The sequence below is a fragment of the Ptychodera flava genome, chromosome 19 (genome assembly GCF_041260155.1).
Source record: "Ptychodera flava strain L36383 chromosome 19, AS_Pfla_20210202, whole genome shotgun sequence".
Taxonomy (NCBI): Eukaryota; Metazoa; Hemichordata; class Enteropneusta; family Ptychoderidae; genus Ptychodera; species Ptychodera flava.
In genome coordinates, this window is record NC_091946.1 from 23,267,758 (window position 1) to 23,288,248 (window position 20,491).

At 37.5% G+C, this 20,491-nt stretch overlaps 2 protein-coding genes across 3 annotated transcripts in view; both read right to left on the reverse strand.

The window, feature by feature from the left end:
• The window catches only part of LOC139118960 (uncharacterized), a 47,098-nt gene extending 40,147 nt beyond the window's left edge, over positions 1-6,951 (reverse strand). For both annotated transcript variants that reach the window (XM_070682543.1, XM_070682541.1), the window contains exons 1-3: positions 6,806-6,951; positions 2,744-2,968; positions 1,923-2,035 (exon numbers count right to left, since the gene is read on the reverse strand). In XM_070682543.1, coding sequence (XP_070538644.1) covers positions 1,923-2,035; positions 2,744-2,945 — 315 coding nt within the window. In that variant the 5' untranslated portion in view covers positions 2,946-2,968; positions 6,806-6,951. The remainder of the gene's footprint in view (positions 1-1,922; positions 2,036-2,743; positions 2,969-6,805) is intronic.
• Positions 6,952-11,660: 4,709 nt separating this feature from the next.
• The window catches only part of LOC139118963 (propionyl-CoA carboxylase alpha chain, mitochondrial-like), a 54,942-nt gene continuing 46,111 nt past the window's right edge, over positions 11,661-20,491 (reverse strand). Inside the window, exon 22 of the mRNA XM_070682560.1 lies at positions 11,661-12,399. The gene's annotated coding sequence lies outside the window, so the exon portion shown is untranslated. The remainder of the gene's footprint in view (positions 12,400-20,491) is intronic.

Consider the following 20,491-nt stretch of genomic DNA (forward strand, 5'->3'; position numbering starts at 1 on the left):
CGTCGCATATTTTTTTGTTTCTTTTTTTTGATTTTATTTCCTCATGAGCTAAAAAAAAGGTTGACGCAGCAGGTCTAAATTGACACGTGCGAGGATGAGAAACAAACTTTTTATTTTTCTTGGCCTCATACATTTTTTACATTCTGCATAGCATACTGGCACTCTTTACAATTTCTCTCTTGTTTCGCATAGGAATTTAGATATTTTTGAATACCTGCCTAGGTGCGTTTACCCTTGAAGAATATACCAAAATTACACGATATTTTTTTTTGAATAGAGGGCATAATTTGTTCAGCTCTTTACTTGACAAGGATAGATGGCATACTGGAATGTAGTTTGAAAAACTTTATCAAATACTGGGCCAATGTTGGACTACAGGTAAAGGCTACTGGTCAGTCATGAACTCTAACTTCAAGGAGTGTTCAGTCAAAACAGATCAATCAATGTTACCTGTAACAAACCCAGCTTTGAACAGCAACTTCTTTGGCTTACATCACGTTTCTTTTCATTTGGTTGTTCTGGAGACCATTTAAAGTAAATCAAGGGGCCCTGTAGGCTTACTTGGTAGTCTGCAAGCCTTCTCTTGCCTTCAGGTGCCGCCAACTAAGCTGTTCGTGCAAAAAGGTGTTCGTGCGAAGTTTTTCAGCGGGCGGGCAAATTTCAAAACTAATCAGCGGGCGGGGAGAAAAAATCTATATTTACTGTGGGCGGGGAAGAAATTTCACTATTTTCAGTGGGCGGGGAGAAAATTTTTGACAGTGGGCACCGGAAGATACGTAGAGGGAGGGGAAAGCGGCGTGGTTGATAGAACTTGAGGGGAGATTTAGCGCCTAACTTAGAGGGGAGCAATGTTCCAAGCTATACTGCCAGCTGCTTCCACGGTTTGCGTTGATCTGGGTTGCCTAGTAGGCATCTAGTTGGCAATGGGAAATTTCAGTAGTGGGGAGAGGGCAGAGGGGAGCTTGAAATGTTGTGGGGAGTGGGGAGCGGGCAGACTATAGATACTGGAGGGCAGCGGGCATCAAAATTCAGTGGGAGGGCATATTTTCCGTGTATGCCAGTGGGAGGGCAGTTACGAACAGCTCTTATTTCCCCTCCAAATTTTGGGTCAAGGTCAAAAATAAGAAAAATCGGTATATCAGCCTTCAAAACATGTTTTGTAATGATTTAGCGAAATTCATGAAATTTACCAGTTGGCGGCACCTGTCTCTTGCCTTCAATTCTACTTTTGTTCATATGTTAACCCTATGAGTGCTGTAATTTTTCCTGCCAAAATTTCAGTGTAACATTTTACCAATTTTGTGAATTTTTCTGCAATTTTTTTCATAATTTTAGACCAAATGGACATCACAATTCATTTTCTATAGATTTTTACCAAAATTCTAGCGAAAATTACATAAAATTTGCCTGGGGTATATTAAAAAAATACTCATCACTCAGCGGAGCAAGAGAATCATTGGCCTGGGATATCAGACTGATGGAACTGTTCACCAACAACGGTATACTACTGATTTCTATGGGCAAACTTGAGAAGTTTGACTGTAGTTATCATCTGGAGGGTTGAAGGGAGGGTGTCGTCAGAACTGCACTTTTGTGGCTTTCTTATTTACAAACAATGTATTTCTTGCACGATATCCAGATACAGCTTGTCAAAACAGGTGCAACACTAAAATTTATCAATCACAAATGTACCTTGGACGCAGTGTTTATATAGGTGGTATGGGTCCCATATGACCTATGAGTGCAGTTTCAAAGACCCCCCTTCCTTTAACCTTTCACCTCAATGGTTTGGCTCAAACCTATTGTTATCAATGGTGATGGTGGACCCAGGCTTCCGTTATATAGATCAGGAATGTTTAGGTTTCATTAGAAATCAACAGAATACAACAGTGATATTTTTGGGCGGTGATAGGGGAACAAACCTGAAACCATTGCAGTATCTGCAACAGTTGACTGGTACTGCCGTTCCACACCAGTTCATAAGACGCTACATTTTGTGTGTGGACCTCATGCTTGACAATCTCAACAGGACACTCTGGGATGAAAAATAAATGGATACAAACTTTTGAGTGCAATTAGAAGGACCGTAAGCGAAAGGGACATATACAGACTTTGTGCTGGTGACTGACTATGACACACTTCAATAACATATCAATTAACAGATAATCCATCAATAATCTCAGTAGCATATTTCATTTAGGCCAAATAAAAAAGTAAGTGTGTTTCTGATAACCCAACCTACCCTAGAAAAGCCCACCAAACCTATATACATTTTTTGAATTTTAACAAAATTTTGAGGAAATTCTCTAAATTTTATGATATTTTATTGGTCTCAGCCAACAAAAGGAAATGTGAAAAAAGATGTCCGCTAACCTACCTACCCTAATTATTTGAGGTATGTTACCTGAAACACATGAATGTTTTTATTCGGCCTTGTAGACAGAGAACTTCCTATATCATGTATCAATATCTGCACCATAACTTTGGTCACATCATAAGAATAATCCCTGGAAGTTTTATAGGTATATTATGCTACAATCAACTGTTCGATATAGTGTTAACTTAAGTTTTCCTGAAGCGTACTGACAATATATCAGATGTAAAAATTGCAGTTAAAGCCATTATGGCACAAAAGCAAACAAATGTAATTTGCAATGAGAGATAGTATAGATAAAATCAAATCAAATCAAATCAAATATTTCAAAAACATGGCTGCTAGGTAGATAAACTACACCAATATGACCTTTGATCTTTCCTCTGATTCTGCACACCAGTTTACTGTTTTCCTGTTTTTCATTTGATGATGTGAAGGTCTTCTTTGGATCTGTACTGCCTGGCTGCCTGGACATCTGTTCCTCTGGTCTATCGGTTGGCTTTTCAGCATGGTTCATTTGCCATTGATTTGATCTCTCAGGCACAGACTCGTCGTCAGCTTTGGGTTCCATCTTCAGTAACTAAATCGAGACACCTGAGTGATCAAATTCAGATGTTGCAGATTGGCCCTTGACTTTTTCTGTATCAAGTTATAAGTACTAGACAATCCCTGAAATATTCAACTTGCCAAATGCATCTTTTATAATCCCTCCTGGATTTGGTTGACAATGGCTTGCACAGCTACAAACAAGATTAACATCTTCAGAATCTTATATTTTGAATGCTAACTCACTTATGGCTAGAAAAAAATCAAATCTTGAATTATCTTCACATTTAAGGTAGAATGCACCTCCGGGACAGATATTCGAGCTCTCAGATTTTTTCAATACATTTCTGGGCTACCATCCACTTACTAGTGGGGGCTCATTTTAAAGCTTATGGTATAGGAAAAATTTTCACATTCTTAGTTTTTGGCAAATCGAACATTGTGTTTTTTCCCATAGAGTTAACACACAGATGGTGGGCATTAGGAATTTCAAATATTTTAGGTGATTTGTTTCTCTGCTACTGAAATTTGCAATGTGGCCACAAATTTTTATTCTTGATTGGTAAGAGAATGGCTGAAAGTTTAACTGAGGAAAGTTTACGTGTCAAACTTTCAAGGCGCATACTACCCTAACTAGGCTAGTATTAGAAACCTGACAGGCATTTCTCAATGGTAGCCTTTGCTGTCTGATTCAGATCAAACAGGCAATACATGTTCACTTAATTTGTTCAGTTGAACATGGTACAGTTAAAGATGGATTTCATCCATATTTTTCATATCAAACAGGATTGCCATATCTCTACAAATCAATAGTTTTTATGGATTTGGAATGTTTCAGCATATACAAGTACACAGTGAAAGCCACTGATGCATTACTAAAGGGTATGTATGTGCAATTCTTTGAATGTCAAATATGCTGACCAATTGTGTATGAGTATTGTATGAAATATATAAAAGTACCAAAACTTCAAATATAAACGAAAAAATATTGGCAACAATAGTAAGTCTTTCATCCTGCGATGCATAGATACACTCAGTGAGACAGTTTTCGGACAGGGTGGTGAATTTCGCCAAAAGCTGTTTCATAAATGACGAGCAGTAAGAAATCTTATTACCATACCCTTCGAAACTTTATTGTGTTTATCCTAAAACTGTTGACAGGACGGAAGTGGTATTTATGGGTCAGAGTTGCCAAATTGTTGACCCCATATTGAGTGCGTAGTAATCGGACTGCTATCTCAGTAATCGGACGTCGTATTTGGAATGTGATTACAGGGGCTAAATATTGATATTTTGAAACTTCAAACCCTCGATTTTCAATTTCGATGTGTTTAGAAAACTGTTTGTAAAAATTTTGTGATAAATTAGATACGTTTAATCCATGGACGACGCAACGATGTTTCGACGTGTATGGCGCTTGGATATCGGACATGGACTGTCTCTGTGTGTTGCGTTTGACACAATGTATCGTACGGTGTGGCTAACTTCGCCAAGTTTGTAGCGCCCGAAATAGCTTCTACAGAAAAAAAAACTATCCAAAACGGAGCAGCAGCGTCACCTGACTTTATACGCTGTCACATTACTTGTAAAATGCTATCAATACAGAGCGAAGTGAGTACAACGAACAGCATGTCATTAAATGTCCGAAAACTGAGGTCGTCCGAAAACTGTCACACTGAGTGTATTTATTCTCATTATATTTGATGTGCATAATTTTAACTTTCCAAATTTACAATTTGTACTTTGTCCAATTTTGGAATGTACCATACCACACTCTCTGCTAGTGTGAGTTGAGTATAATAAAGATTGATTGATTGATTGATTGAAATTTACAATGGCTAAAAACGTTGAAATTGCGTGGACGACAGATTGCTTGTATATATTCCAGGAACATTGGTTTTTTTTAGTTGAGGATAGCCCTGCGTACGATGCTGTGTGTTCCGCTACAGCTAATAGCTATTAGCTGTAGCGGAACACACAGCATCGTACGCAGGGCTTAGTTGAGGACACTTGAGAAACTGATAGCACGCTCTGACTGAGCCTGGAACTGAAAGTTCCAGCCTAACGTCCCCTCATCAATCAATCAATCAATCAATCTTTTATTACTCAACACACACTGACAGAGAGTGTGGTATGTCACATTTCAGATAAAATGCATGAGGCTCATGTGACTACATCACAGGCGCTCCTTAGGGACTGGTCAGTTTCTTCAGCGGGGGGGGGGCCGGTGGATTCATGGGGGGGTCACCCTGTTTTTGACTTTGGTGATAGGGGGGGTCACCGTGTTTTTGAAATGCCCAATAGGGGGGTCAGTGTGTTTTTGAATTTTGAAACAGGCTCATCATTGCCTAAAATGCTAGTGTCAGCCACAAATTTCATCATTCAGTTGTATTTTTCGGCGCGCCCTTCGGGCGCGTAACTTTAATAATCAGTCATATTTTTCAGCACACCCAACTTTAACATATCAAGCATACATACATCAGAGATATCTGTATGTTCAATATTTTTCAGCGTGCTCTTCAAGCTCATTACTTTAAATATCAGACATTTTTCTGCATGCCCTTCAGGTGCATGACTTTAATATACAAGGCATATATATCAGAGATATCAGGAGGTTTCATATTTTTCGACGCGCCCTTCGGGCGCAATACTTCAATAAATCAGAGATATCTTGATGTTTGCTGAGTGAAAGTGTACCATTATGAAATCTGCATTTCATATGAAAAGGATGACAAATTCCTGATACTTTTCTGTTCTCTCTATGAGAATTCAGTATGAGAAAGCAACATGCACAAATATTTCACAATATATTTGATACAGTGACTTAATTTAGGGACAGAAAAATGACAAGATATCTTTCCTTCTCATTGATGCAATTATTTTCCTATGTGTCACAGGTTTTCTGTAGAAAGATGCTTTTTTATGAACAAAATAACAGTTAAAAAAGGCAGTTTTTGTCATTATTAGCTGTGCTTTTATGGTTTCAATGTTACAAGAGAAGGTCCTCTCACACACTGCATACATCAGATTTGGCTAAAAAAGCTCTCTATGGCTCCTCAGGAGATTTAATTGGATGGTTGGCAAGTCTTAACACCCATCAAAGTTTTTGATTCACTGCTTTTTCTTCTTTGATATTAATGATTGTCATCCATTTCTGTACAACAGTTCAGGACATCTGGTTAAGCATAGAAAGTGTGAAATACATTCACAGCTCATTCAAAATACAGCTCATTCAAAATGTACTGTATTCAAACTTTAAGATTGACACTTTGAAATCCTATCTTACAACTGACATGTCAACAATTTCATTAAAACATAGAATGACTATTTAAAATATGAATATATGTAAAATGTAAAATATAATATATATATATTACGTATATAGATATATGTATATACCAGTATAATATATATATATATATATATATATATATATATATATATATATATATATATATATATATATATATATATATATATATATATATATATATATATATATAATTTATGTCCACCTTTTGTTTACTATGTCGGCGCCGGGGGGGGGGGGGGGGGGGGTCACCCTGTTTTTGAAATTTGGAATAGGGGGGGTCACCCTGTTTTCAAAAATTGGAATAGGGGGGGTCAGCCACTTTTTGACGTCGGCAAAAAATAATCCACCGGCCCCCCCCAGGCCGAAGAAACTGACCAGTCCCTAATAATAGCTCGGTAGTCTGCTAAGTAGATCGATTTCCGGCTCGATCTATCGATCATATCGACTACAGGATTGACAGATTGAGCCGAAAATCGATCTGCGTGGCAGACAACCCGGCTGAAGGAGCGCCTGTGGACTACAAGCATAGCATGGAACCCCAAACTCGTTCTCTATCTGTATAACTGAAATACCTTAAGTTCTTTCTTCCGGAAAAGATGAATAACAATATCAAACATTAAATCTCCGCTTATAATAACGCTTCATGCAGCTTGAATCTTCACGGGATTGGTGCTTGGAACTTCCAGAAGCACAAGGTTCCACGCCTTCGACAGTCCAACCTCCGAGAACTGGACAAAATTTAAGGTCATAGGTTAAAGTTGGAGTTTCAAGAAGAAACTCTAGAGGGCGCGCTGTTACTTTTGCGCAGTTAAGGTTGCGAAAGAAAAGCCACTTCTTGTAATACATGTAAATGTAACTTCCAATACAGGTACTCGTGAAAGAATGTGAACCGGCAGGAAAACAAGATGACGGTACAAACATCCAGCGTCAACCGAGGAAATTCTATCATCATCAACTTTCTCTTCTTTTAGAGAGAGTGGAACCCAGTGGACGTAGTTCCCATTTTTTTTGTATAAAGCTTATAAAAAGTCTCTCAAACTTGGCGAAAATGAACAGGTGTATAACAGGTACTTCTGTATATCTCCTCTCAATGAATCAAAGCTCGATGTTTTACAAAATGTTTGATTTATTCATCTAAGAAACCATCATTGAAAGCATTTCAAAGGACACCGTACACGATCACCTTCTTTCGAATAAAACTATCTGTCTACAGGGTCATATTCTATCGTACAATTTAGCTTATTAATTTCAGAAATGTTAATTTCCCAAGCAATTCTATTAAATTTAATGCCCAGTCATTGCAGTGGAATAAAAATTTTGTTTCAAAGTGTGAAATGACACGACAAGAACTAATAAAGTAAAAATTGGCAAAAAGTATACGCGGAAAGATTATTTGATCAAGGAAAGATTATTTGATGATGCCCGAGTGTCCTTAAATGTACTGTCTTCGATCTATCATCAGTAGATATATAGTAGATTGGTTTCGACTTAGCGCCGCTTTCCAAATATTTCAGGGAAATCATCTTTCCTTGGGAATCTCCGGAAGAACTGTGATACACTACGGTCGCCAGGGAATGTTTTGGCCATAAATTCAAACAGAGAACGACAACTGTAACAGTTGCAGCAACCACTGGGACCGCCATCAGATTGTACGAACTTCCTGATATCGTTTTCTTCTTTTGCTGTAATTTTGGAAATCTCCGTTTCCCATAGGTACTTTTCCTTCTTGGTCGCTGATGGCCACGGAAAATTTGACACTGCAAACGAGAAAAAAAAAGACAACAAATATTGATATTTATTTTGATATTTGATAATATTCTGCGAGCAGTACCGCTTCTCGAACCTTTCCAAGAGTTTAAGGTTTGAAAAGCAAAGCAGCTCTTCTTGTACTGGATTAGGGTCTCTGTATCTTTACATGTAAAACGGTTTAAAAATTTCCCCATTGTACTCCAGTATCAAGCCCTCATATCAAACCTACCCTCATGGTCTAGTGTCCTTCGTACGAAAAATTCACCATTTCTTCCCACAGTTCAAAACCAAGAGCATGAGACTAGAATGACGTTTTGACATTCAAACATGGGCTAGCTAAAAACCAGAATAGCAAATTCTACTTTTGTATTACATTTAAATCCACAACGACCTTTTGCCTTCTACTAAAGACGACAGAAAATACCCAATCTGAACCATATTTATCTTTACGTGTAATCGTGCACATATTATGGAGTATAAATTTGCTGGCCGGAGTTATAAAATGATGTATACCAAAGAACAAAACAAAACACAAAAAAACCGCAAAGAAACAAACAAAATTGATTACTGCTCTGATGAAAATGATACTACTTTATAATTTATAATTGTCAGATATTTTTTCAACGGCTGTAATCAACGTGTTGAGAATGGTACAAGTGACAATTGCGCTCATGTCGTGTACATGCAGAATATTGACGATCACCAAACATACGACCATGACCTTGAAGATTTTGCATTTGCTGAAGATCACATCAAAAAGGTAATACAAATCAAACCGTACGGATGTTGCCCAGCTTGTACTCGACGTCGTATGGAACAGAACATTGGTTCTGCCGATGTTTTATAGTTAGTTAGTTAGTTATATAGTAAGTTTATTATAGTGATATGAGATATCCATGCTTCAAAAAGAATACAATTCAGCATAAGGTTAACACCTCCCGGCCCAATGGGCTTATATGTCACTTTTAAGACAATTCAAAATATAGGTCATGAGGGCATTGCAAGAAATCAATGCGCATTCAAACATTCACATTATAAACGCTCTTTTTCCTTGTAAATGCATGTTCAATGAATTTGATATTTTATAAGACTATCTCATCTTCACTTAACACGATTGGAACTAATGGGATAATTGGATGGAGAAGTAATGTCGATTTCATCTACAAATGTAATCTCATCTGCTTTTCTTTTTACGTTTCACATTTGTTTTTTTAAGAGTAATTTGCAATATTGCAACATTCAGCTATACGGCACCTAACACTTTGAGAATTTGAAAAATATGAAAATCCAATTATCCCAAATTAGTTCCAATCGTGTTACTTTTACATTATTTAAGTTTTTAGATTCTTCCGGTCGATTTCTGCTAATATCGCATTTCTTAATCATGATGCAGAGCTCCCTGTGATGTTATGTTAATTAGATTAAACTGTACTTCTAAAACTTGACAGCTAACTCGGAAGTTTCTGTACTAGACAATAACATTCAATTCGGAAGTCTACAGCAGAAACCTTTGCCGTTCGAAAATCTGACAATTGGATGATTATGCGCACAATCATTTCTTTTGACATCGTTTTTGTTGAACTTCCGATGCGCCTATTATTTGCACCCCCACAGACCTAATATATTGCTTTGATCAGTTTTTCGCAAATATAACATAGAACAGTTGTAAACAAAGGTTAGAATAAATGAAATGAAGTTGGTAGAGCTGTACGACGCAGTTTACGGCGATTCCACCACTAAGTACATCCTTACCGTGTACTGGCATTGCTAGCGGCAGCCCTTCCGTTGTCTTGGAAAGAAGGCAAAACTCCTTGTTCAAGGAGTCATAACCTATGTACCAATAAGATGGGAGTGGGGTGATGTAGCCAGGTGATGATGGTTCATTACGGTTCTTCGGCTCGACTTGTTGTCCCGTTTCGTTTTCTGGCTCCTCAACAGCGGATTTCCCATCCTCTTGCGCACGGCCACTTTTGCGAGTTTTTACTCTCTGCTTCGACAGGCCTTGTGACTGTGGAACCACCTTCTTCGATTTATTCGTTGTCTGAGCTTTCGGAGTTGACACGACTTTTGGAGAACTTTTCACTTTTCCATCAGCACAACAATCATCAGTGCCGTGGCCCCCTTCATTCCTCGTAGACTTTTTGTCAAGGGTAGTCTTTTTATTACCATCTGCACCCCGTTCATCTGCCGGCGAGATGGAAGTCCCATCGGAAATCGGTCCGGGAGCAGCTACTACTGATGACGGAGTTGTCGTCAGTTTCGCGTCGTTCTTCTCGGTCTCAGGTTCTGTGTTCACCTTCCTGCCGTTCCTTTTTGATCGCCTTCCATACATGACGGATGCCCAATAATTCAATGCACCTTTATATCGATCGATTGGGGGAAAAATGCCCTCTGACTTGTGATTTCCATCACGGTGATGGAGGGAACGTGTTTAGATCTATGGAACTGAAGTTCAAAATTCGCTCCACGGCGCTTGTAATGCGCGTTCATTCTAGAATCAACAGGCAACGCGCTCCAGATGCGCGCTTTACTTTAATGATGTAAGCAAAGAAAACGCGTTCCCCGCACAGTCTGAAACACAGGGAAGGACAAGATAAACCAACAAAACAAAAAGATAGACCAAACAAATAATGATACAAAACCAAATAAACACCAAACGAATTAAAAACAAACGTAATAAATGATTAAATAAACCAATAAAAACCAAACACATATACAAACAAACAAACAATTAAATGAATGATTAAATACATAAAAATAAGAGAACACACTAAATCCGATAGGAATTGAAACAATTGACTGAACAACATATTCAAAATGCTTCATCAGTATCACTAGTGGGAGAGTGGATGTTGCATTTTGAATATGTTGCATTTGTTCAGTCAAATATTTCAATCTGTATTCATTTCAGTGTTTTCTCAGTCTTACATTAAAGCTCATTAATCTGTATATTTATGTATGTATGTATGCATTTATTGTTTTGTTTGTTCCGGGTTTGTTTATTTGTTATTTAGTTATTATTTGTGTTTGTTTTCGTTTGATTGGCTGGTAGACTTTTTTGTTTGGTTGCTTTTTTTTGTTAGTTTGTTAATCCTGGGGTCCTTGTGCCTGCACTGCCATAATCTTACTAATTAATACTCCTTCACAGTCAGCAAATTTGCAGGAGCCGGTACACAGAGAACATTATTTAAGCTTATTTTTTCTACCAATCGATAAATTTGTATTGTACAGACATATTCTGATTCAAAATTGAGTAAAACAGGGAATAATCTCTCATCCTTTGTCCTCCATCTACCATGGGTTGAAAATGAATGCCTAAAAAATTTTTATTTTATTTCAGTGAGATGCAGCTAGTGAGACAAGGCTCCAGCTTGAATCAATTATTATAAAAACATTCAAAACCACTCACATGTTCTATGTATTTAAAGGTGTACAGTACATGCAGTTACCTGTAATCTGAATATTCCCGTATATGGTCAAAGGGGCGTTCCTTGGTATTCAAAATGCCCATGTGAGGGCGCTGTTTTTTAAAAGCAGCCACCTGCTTAAAATCTGTGATTGGTTAGATTTTCTCTTTCCATGGTGACTGTAGCAAAATTGGAACAGGTGACAGTATACCTTTAATAAAGGTTTCCCTCCAGTAACTGTGGCAAAATACAAACACAGGAACCTAAGATGTAAGGTATAAGTTACAGCTGCAATGAGACCTTTATTCATGGTTTACATCACATGCAAAGATGTAGGAAAATACAGCCACCTGAAGACAGGGGAGAAGTTGTGTTTGACATATTTCAGAAGTACTGTATGCTCAATGCCTTGTTAGAAGGATGTTCAAAATAATGCACGGATGGAAACAGTTACAAACACTTGGTGCAAAGGGTATGGCAGGGTCAAAGGCCAAAGTTTAAACCCTACCTATTTTACAAGAAAACACCATGCAGCACTGTGCATACCAAGTGTACAGCTATCTCTCCTGGCAAAACACTACAATCACAAATATAGGCTGTATCTATTTTGCATATTTTTACATAAATGTGTACATGATACTGACACTGTATTAATGGGGAAACAATACAGAAAATGCAACATGCTCACAGGGTACAAAAATCTTGGACAGTGATTTCAGCTAGCACAGGTAAATTTTAAATCTTTTGAGTGAGACGGCATGAAATAAAACTTTGTCTAAAACTATTTCAGGTATCAAATATATTTCTCTCATTCTCAGAGAATATTTTCTCTTTACAGTCAAGTATTGTCATGGTCCCTGGTACGTTATGGGGAGTGTAATGAATGGATGCTAAAATACTTGAGCAAGCATGGATAGTGCAGCATGTATTTCTGATGAAAACAAATCTCACAGAGTCCACACTTTTACACATTATAAATACAGATTGTACCAAAACATTTGTACACACGTCTAAAAGGCCGCTGCGGGGTATAAAAGGCCCCCTAACTTATTAAAGATTCATTAGCAATGTGAGTGACAAGTGGTAAGAGCTCAGCTCGGTGCTCCATGAAAATCGCCCTGAACGCGCTTCAACCAAGCCGAAAGAGGTCTAAACGAGCACGTCTGGTTTTGTAAACCTGTCGGCCTCATAGCTATCCACATAATATCTTGCAGTTTTTCGAAATAAAGAAGATATTTAGCCGGAAAATCGGCGGCAGCCCATTGTCAGCGTCCATGGGAAACGGTTGTTGCTTGTTTCAAACAGCTGTCAATCATTGAGGGACGCGCAGAAGTGTAAACTTCAAACATTTGCAATGAAAACGGATCAATTACACTGCGTAAATAACTCACGTATCCGATGGGATAGCTGTACGGCTAACGGTGTGCACCCACTGCGATACATCTACAAGACCTTTACTTTCGCCATGCCACGTAGCGTAATAACAACAAAAACAAAAGTTTTGTCTTTGTTATGAAAGTATGAGAGGTTATGCATTTGTTTAGTCAAGCTGCCTCCGAAAACGTCCACATTTAGATTCAAATCAATCAAGAAAAATCATTTTGTACGCCGAACTTGCAAGCTCCCAAAAAAGTAAAAAATAGGGTACGGTAGTTCTCTTTCTGGATAATGTGCTGGCCCTGAAAAGGGCCGTTTGGTATGTGTGTGTTTTGGAAACACACTGAAGATATATTCTACAACCAGCGATGACCACTGTAGCGCTGGTTCGGCAGATTTGGGTAAAGGTACCGTACTTGCCTGAGAACGCAAGCAGGCATTACCTGTCTTTTAGTGACGACCACCCCATCTGCCAGCATCAGGTCAGCTTTCCTCGACAAGTATCGTTCGTCCTTCCACGCGCCTCTTCTGTCCAGGAGTGTCCAATATTTTCGGTAAATACCCTTTCGGACGGCAGCATTCGTAATACTCGGTCTCTGACCACTGCCAAGCCACTGTTGTCGCGATGCTGTGACACAGGGTTGACAGAGACAGTGCTCACATTCAACTGCATCGTAGTCTCTAGGGACTTGGATGCCGATAGTGACGACACTGTCATTGGGGAGACTATCATCTGCTACCGTCTCTTCATCGGCACTGCCTCTTTCTTCAAGATCCCATCCATAATGCGTGAACAAACCACGTATCGCATTTTCTTGTTCTGGAGTTACGGCAATACTGAGTACGCGAGCCATGTTGTATGTATACGAGTTGGTAACTCTACTAACAACTGACTGTTTATGAATGAAACTTATAGCTTGATGATCCAGACACATTGGCGACATATCGTCTGGACCGTGCATATTAAAAGCTGTCTATTGGTTGGACTATTCGTAAGTTTGAAAAGCCCCCAATCATCAACGAATGGAATTGGTCACATGATTTCTTGTAAGAAACACCCGCCAAAAGTTTGAAACTTTACTATTAGCAAAAAATTTGGTTTTTGTCTTTCAGAAAGAGGGTAAGAAGGTACTAGAAGATCAGACAAAAGGAGAACATTGTCAATTATTCTCAGTGTCGCTATAAGTCAACCACGGGATAATTTGACATCATTCGCAATCCGTGTAGCAAAATTTATAAGAATAATAAATATATTTACATACTAAAGATTACAAATAAAATGAAGCAAACTGCGTTTCCTGTAAAGTAAGATTTTTCACGATGCTATTCAGTATGTAATCCTCTCCATGATCGATTTCAAGTTGGCGTATGGTCGCCTTATTTATTTGGATGACAACGCCGCTTTCGTACATTGAATGAAGGAGTCACTACGGTCTTTTCAGCAAACAGTACTCATCACAAATATTTTAACCAAGACACGATATTTCGTCAAAAACGGTGGGAGTGTGGCAGATTAGAAGGAAGATGTGACCAGATATAACCAGTAAATTTGTATAAAAGACAGACTTTGGCGAATTCACATGTGTCGTACGTTTGACACATGCGTTTTACTGTAGTAACTCAATTTAGAAACATGAAAAGTAATATGCCTCTACATCGCGATGGTGAAATTCGTATATTTCTACTATGAGAATTGGGGAAACTTATCCTAGGTCTTCTATACAGCGACCGACACCGCCGAGGTGTTTCCATCGAAGTCGGCTCCGCCCTAAATTATACAAACCCAACTTGTTTCGTCCCTAACTAAGACCAAATTTTGTTGGACACTACCATGTGTATAAGTGGATTCCCCGACACACTACAGGCAATTTTAGTTATGTGTGTCAGCTGACAAGCTATGATTCTTTCTCTTTCCTCGCAGGATAATTAATAAAAATATCGGAAGATACGTAGATATAAAAATATCGGAAGATACGTAGACGGGAGTCGGGTTTACGTCCATGACAGCACATATACACACATTTGTCATCGATGCTCGTGACACAAAATTTCTGCTTATAAACGTAAAGAGATATAGCTTACTGTAACATTCTCTTGATCAACAACTGCAAACGTTGTTTCAATGATGACCGATTCGAAGAAATCGTTTCTGAAAACATCAATCACGTAAGCCAGGCGCGCTTTTCATTTTTCCGGGCATTTGCCGAGTAAACTCCAAGGTCCCTCCAATTCACATCTATAGGGAGTATGAGTTTGCTAATGGCAGTCCCGCTGCTCGATCATGCTTTGATTGTGGTCGGGGTGAAGATTATTAATTAATTAGGTAAAATAGGGACATCTCATTCACAAAATGTAGGCCAAAGTTGATTAGAACGAAAACATTCATCGGGTGGATTACATTTTCAAATTGGAACTTCTTTGGACTTCCACGTCTCTAAACTAAGTGGAAACATAAATATACTGTTTATGGTTGAAACTTATAATGCTGTCCAGTTTTTGTGACACCAAGCTTCATGGCTTGGACTGGTGCAGTGTTATTAGAAACTTTCTGAGCTGTGTCATGTAATACAATCCCGCTTTTATACATCGTATAAAGGACAATAAATGCAGCAAATAAAAAAATTCAAAGAGACAAAAATATTTCCTGGAAATTCTCGGTAAAAATTTTCCCACCAATTTCATGCATATTTTGTCTTCCTAAATTCTTCTGGTATTGTCATTTGGGCCAACACGCACCTCCGCTAATCAAAAACCCCTTTCACACCTCCCATGATCGCAATTTCCTCACACACCTTCGACAGATGTAGACTTATCAGATACCAACACTGACACGCTTGTCACGAACAGGCTTCGCTTGTCACGAGTAACGCATGTCGCTATAGCTACAGACATCGCCGTATGGGGTGAGAACACCGCCAAAATTATCTTGAAAACTTTATTTAAACTTATCTCATTATTATTATTCCATTGTTTGGTGATTTAATGATAATTATATCAGTATTTGGCCATTATTTTGCAATTATTTGATCATTATATGGATATTATTTTGACATGATTATGAACTTATTTGGTAATTCGGTTGTTTTGACATTATTCAGCATTGATGTCTTGATTTGGAACTTATTTCATCATTATTATGCCATTATTTGGTGATTTGGTCATTTTTATGTCATTATTTGGTCTTTATTATGCGATTATTTGGTCATGATTACGACATTGTCTTGATATTATCTTGATATTGTCTTGACATTATTAGTTAATTCGGTTTTTTGCCATTATTCGGCATTGTTGTCTTGATTTAGAACTTATCTTATCATTATTATTCCATTATTGGTGATTTGGTCATTTTTATGTCATTATTTGGTCTTTCTTATCTGATTATTTGGTCATGATTACGACATTGTCTTGACATTCTCTTGATATTGTCTTGACATTATTATGTTAATTCGGTTCTTTTGCCATTATTCGGCATTGTTGTCTTGATTTAGAACTTATCTTATCATTATTATTCCATTATTTGGTGATTTGGTCATTTTTATGTCATTATTTGGTCTTTCTTATGTGATTATTTGGTCATGATTACGACATTGTCTTGACATTCTCTTGATATTGTCTTGACATTATTATGTTAATTCGGTTCTTTTGCCATTATTCGGCATTGTTGTCTTGATTTAGAACTTATCTTATCATTATTATTCCATTATTTGGTGATTTGGTCATTTTTATGTCATTATTTGGTCTTTCTTATGTGATTATTTGTGATGATTACGACATTGTCTTGACATTCTCTTGATATTGTCTTGACATTATTATGTTAATTCGGTTCTTTTGCCATTATTCGGCATTGTTGTCTTGATTTAGAACTTATCTTATCATTATTATTCCATTATTTGGTGATTTGGTCATTTTTATGTCATTATTTGGTCTTTCTTATGCGATTATTTGGTCATGATTACGACATTGTCTTGACATTCTCTTGGCTTTCAATTATCTGACCTCCTTTATTATCTGAACTCATTATTTGACCTGCATTTGAACCCTACCCAGAAATCATTGCACATTCACAATGGCGCAGATGATACGGTCTGTTCCCTCGCATAGAGATAGAAAAGCCGGCTTTGCGTAAGATTTAAAGCGCAGCTCAGCACATCACGTATCTAGAATAGTTGGGCGTGCTCGAAAACTGAGATCGACCACAATTTTGGATTAAAAATCGATTATTTTCGGCGGCGGAACTGGGCTGTGTTGGGTAGCCTTTGGTGGCCTGTAGTATTAGCTATTACACCTAGCCGAGCGTACAGGTCTGTGTACCGTGTGTTCTCGGCGTTATATGGTACAGGCCCACGGCACGTTTCGTAGATCGTCGTCGGATGGGAAGTGACTAAGACCGAGGTTCGGTCTTCGGCCTCACAGTGTCAGTCACTTCCCATCCGACGACGATCTACGAAACGTTCCGTGGGCCTGCTATGTTAAATGGTGGAGGCCGTATAACACCGGAAACACACAAGACCTGTACGTACGCACGGCTAGGTTACACCCAGCCTGCCACACAGAGATCAGTAAAGGTATCGATACCGTGGACGAAAACGACAATCGCCGCGCGCTGTCTTAAAAAAATCGCAACACATAGAAGACTAGGGGACTAACAGTTACCATGGATTTTTGAATTCTAGCATATGAGAACAATCAAATATTAGAGAAAAAAGATGGGGTCACCATACTTGATCTTATGCAAGTGTACGATGAAAAGTCAGTTTTTCTAAAATCACTTAAAATCAATATATAAAACCATTCATTTCAAGTTCATGCAGTAAATTAAATTTTCACATCTCATTGTACCAATAACACAAAGTTAAACTCTGAACAGTAAAGACTCTAATTTAAATGGAAAAATGTGTGACTAAATGGAAACTTTTATTTGTTATTAAATTTGCCATTAGTAGACCCAAAATTTCTGAGATTAAAACATTAATTTCATGGAATATTTTAACCTTCCAGTATTGTCAATTTTGTAAATCATTTTATAAGTGGCATCTAAGTTGTACATGTCTTGTACTTTTGAAAAAAAATTTCGGTAGGTCACTGTGCTCATTTTTTCACAATTTGGTTAAACGTAGCTAGGAATACACAATTTTCATACTCTCTCATGATTGTCATTTTGTGTGCTCTTCAGCTGGTGCCATTGAACTGGCCAGAGTTGGATAAACTCAAGTCGGCTTAGACTGAGAAATCCAAAAAGTTCACTGATGCATTTAAAAATGAATCAATTTTAGAACTTGCCCTAGGTATATGGCTCCACAACCTGCTGATAAGAGGTAGTGTTAAAGATTTGCGTGCAGAACGACACATTACATGTTTTTTTTACTCTGTGTGCATTCCTAATAAATATGCGGCTATATGGTAATTTGGGGGGGGGGGGACTTGAAAATTTTTGAGGGTATTGAGGGGGGATCTGAAAACAAATAAGATTTCAATCGCGATTCCTCCAGCCCCCCCTCACCATTTTTTTTTGAACGCAGCCTTAAATATGTTTGACCTTGACAAAGCGATTACATTGTCGTATTTATTTGCCAAATATAGACCACACTGCATTTGATTGTTTTGATTGTATTATTAGAATCAAAATCATCTCAACATACTCGTGCCATTATTGAAGCTTTCTCATCCAGATGAGTCCAGATGGGAATTATGAAAAAATGAGAAAGCAATACTTTTATCTTTTATCTTATTTTACGGCCAGTTAGAGTTGCACCTGTAAGCTACAGACTGAAAAGCCGGTACTAAGGGACGATTCAGAATTTACTTCCAGGGGGAGGGTGGAGGATTTTCTATTTTCTGGGTGATTTTTTCCACGGCCCCCCTAGTAAATTATAAAAAAATCTATGCCCCCCCTCATCTTTCCTGTTTTATTGTCCATGGCTCCCCCTAATATATACATGCATGCTTATACACTATAGACATATCCAGTCTAACAAGTTGCAGGAACTGAAGTGGACATTTAATCGATGATATAACAAATCATTTCAGGGTTATGTGACTATAAAAGAATGATTTGCAGGGACTGCAAGTGGCACACTTTGGAAAGGGTAGCAATAAATATATCTGGTTGTAAGTTTCTGAAGAAAAGTTAATTACTAAATATGAATACTTTTTACATTATGTCTCACTGATAAATATGATGCACACAAAGACAAGCAAAGATGTCAGTTAGAAATAGTGAACAGAAAATAAGAGGAGCAGATAATTGGCAAAGTGATATATATCTTGAAGTTTAATGGTACATCATTGCAGATATCCAGATATTTCTGGAAAGTGAGATGTACATGTACATGCACACGTTCAGCATACATTTTCATTTGATGATGCTGAATATTTGCAGACTCACGGTGAAAGTTTTAAACATTAGGAATTAAAATTGGTGAAAGCCAACTTATTTTTAATTTTCTCTTTTTTCTAATTTGGTTGTCATAAGACCAAGTAGCTGCCACTGAAAGCAACAATTGCTGAGAAGTATTTAAGAACATTTCTTGAACAAAACACCTTATCCAAAACATGAATTCACATGTTATACTGCTCATTCCATTCACAATCCAATGTTCATATTAAAATGCAGATTACCCTGTGTAAGTCAAAGTTCACATTTTGTCAGCAGTATTTTTCAAAATTGACAGAGCATTCATATTTCAAATTTTTTTAACAAACTTTTAAAATAGTCATGATGCACATGTTTTCAGATGACACAAACAATACATGTTAATTTGTTTTTTTGCCTTTTCTGACAGCCGCCACTGTGAAATCTTTGATTATACATATCAGAATGAATGGGACACAAAAGTATTAGCACCAATACACAATGTGTAAGCCTATCCACATTTCTCCTAGCCTCATACACACTGAGATCACTTCTTGGACTACAGCAAATTTCTTGTGTATACAATATTTCAACAATCCGACACCATAGCATTGATGCAGTGCCACATGATCTTCTGGATGCACATACAGGATTATTGGAAAATCAACCCTTTTGTAAATTTATCACCATATATTTTTGACAGTAATACATAATATTTTTATTTTAAACATTAAAAACTATTCGCTGAAAAGCAACTTGAAGATGAGATGGCCATAAATTTATTTTCAAAAAAGTTTATAGTAGATGTAAGCACTGTAAAAAGTTATGTAGAACATTTAAAAAATTTAGAAAGGGTAAAATTGATGAGAATGAAACATAGAAAAAAGGAGCAGAAAAGAAGAGAAGATTAAAAAATACGAGGACTATGACTGGTTAAAGTTGCTCTTGAGTGGGAACCTTCAAAATTTAAACGTAAAAGAATTAAAAAAATACCTTGATAAACATAAATTACCAAAACAAAAAAAATTGAAAGCTGAAAAAGTTCAAATTATAACTGCATATATACATGCACAACCTTCATTCAATTTAAGAAAACTGTCAGGGAAAGATGTAACAACTTATGTCACAGATGAGTCAGAGTCAGATAGCAGTGACTCTGAATTGGAAATCTCTGTCAATGGAGTCATTGAGAGTGATGATGATGGTGTTGGTTCTGAATATAATAGTGACACAGACACTGAACTGACGAAATCATAGAGAACCAACGTGACCATGTTACTTTAAGAAGTGGCAGAGTAGCAAGTCGTTTTGTTTTGAATTAAGGTGGAGCTGCATGTTGCCAATACAGTTTTTTTCAAAGCAATATTTCTCAT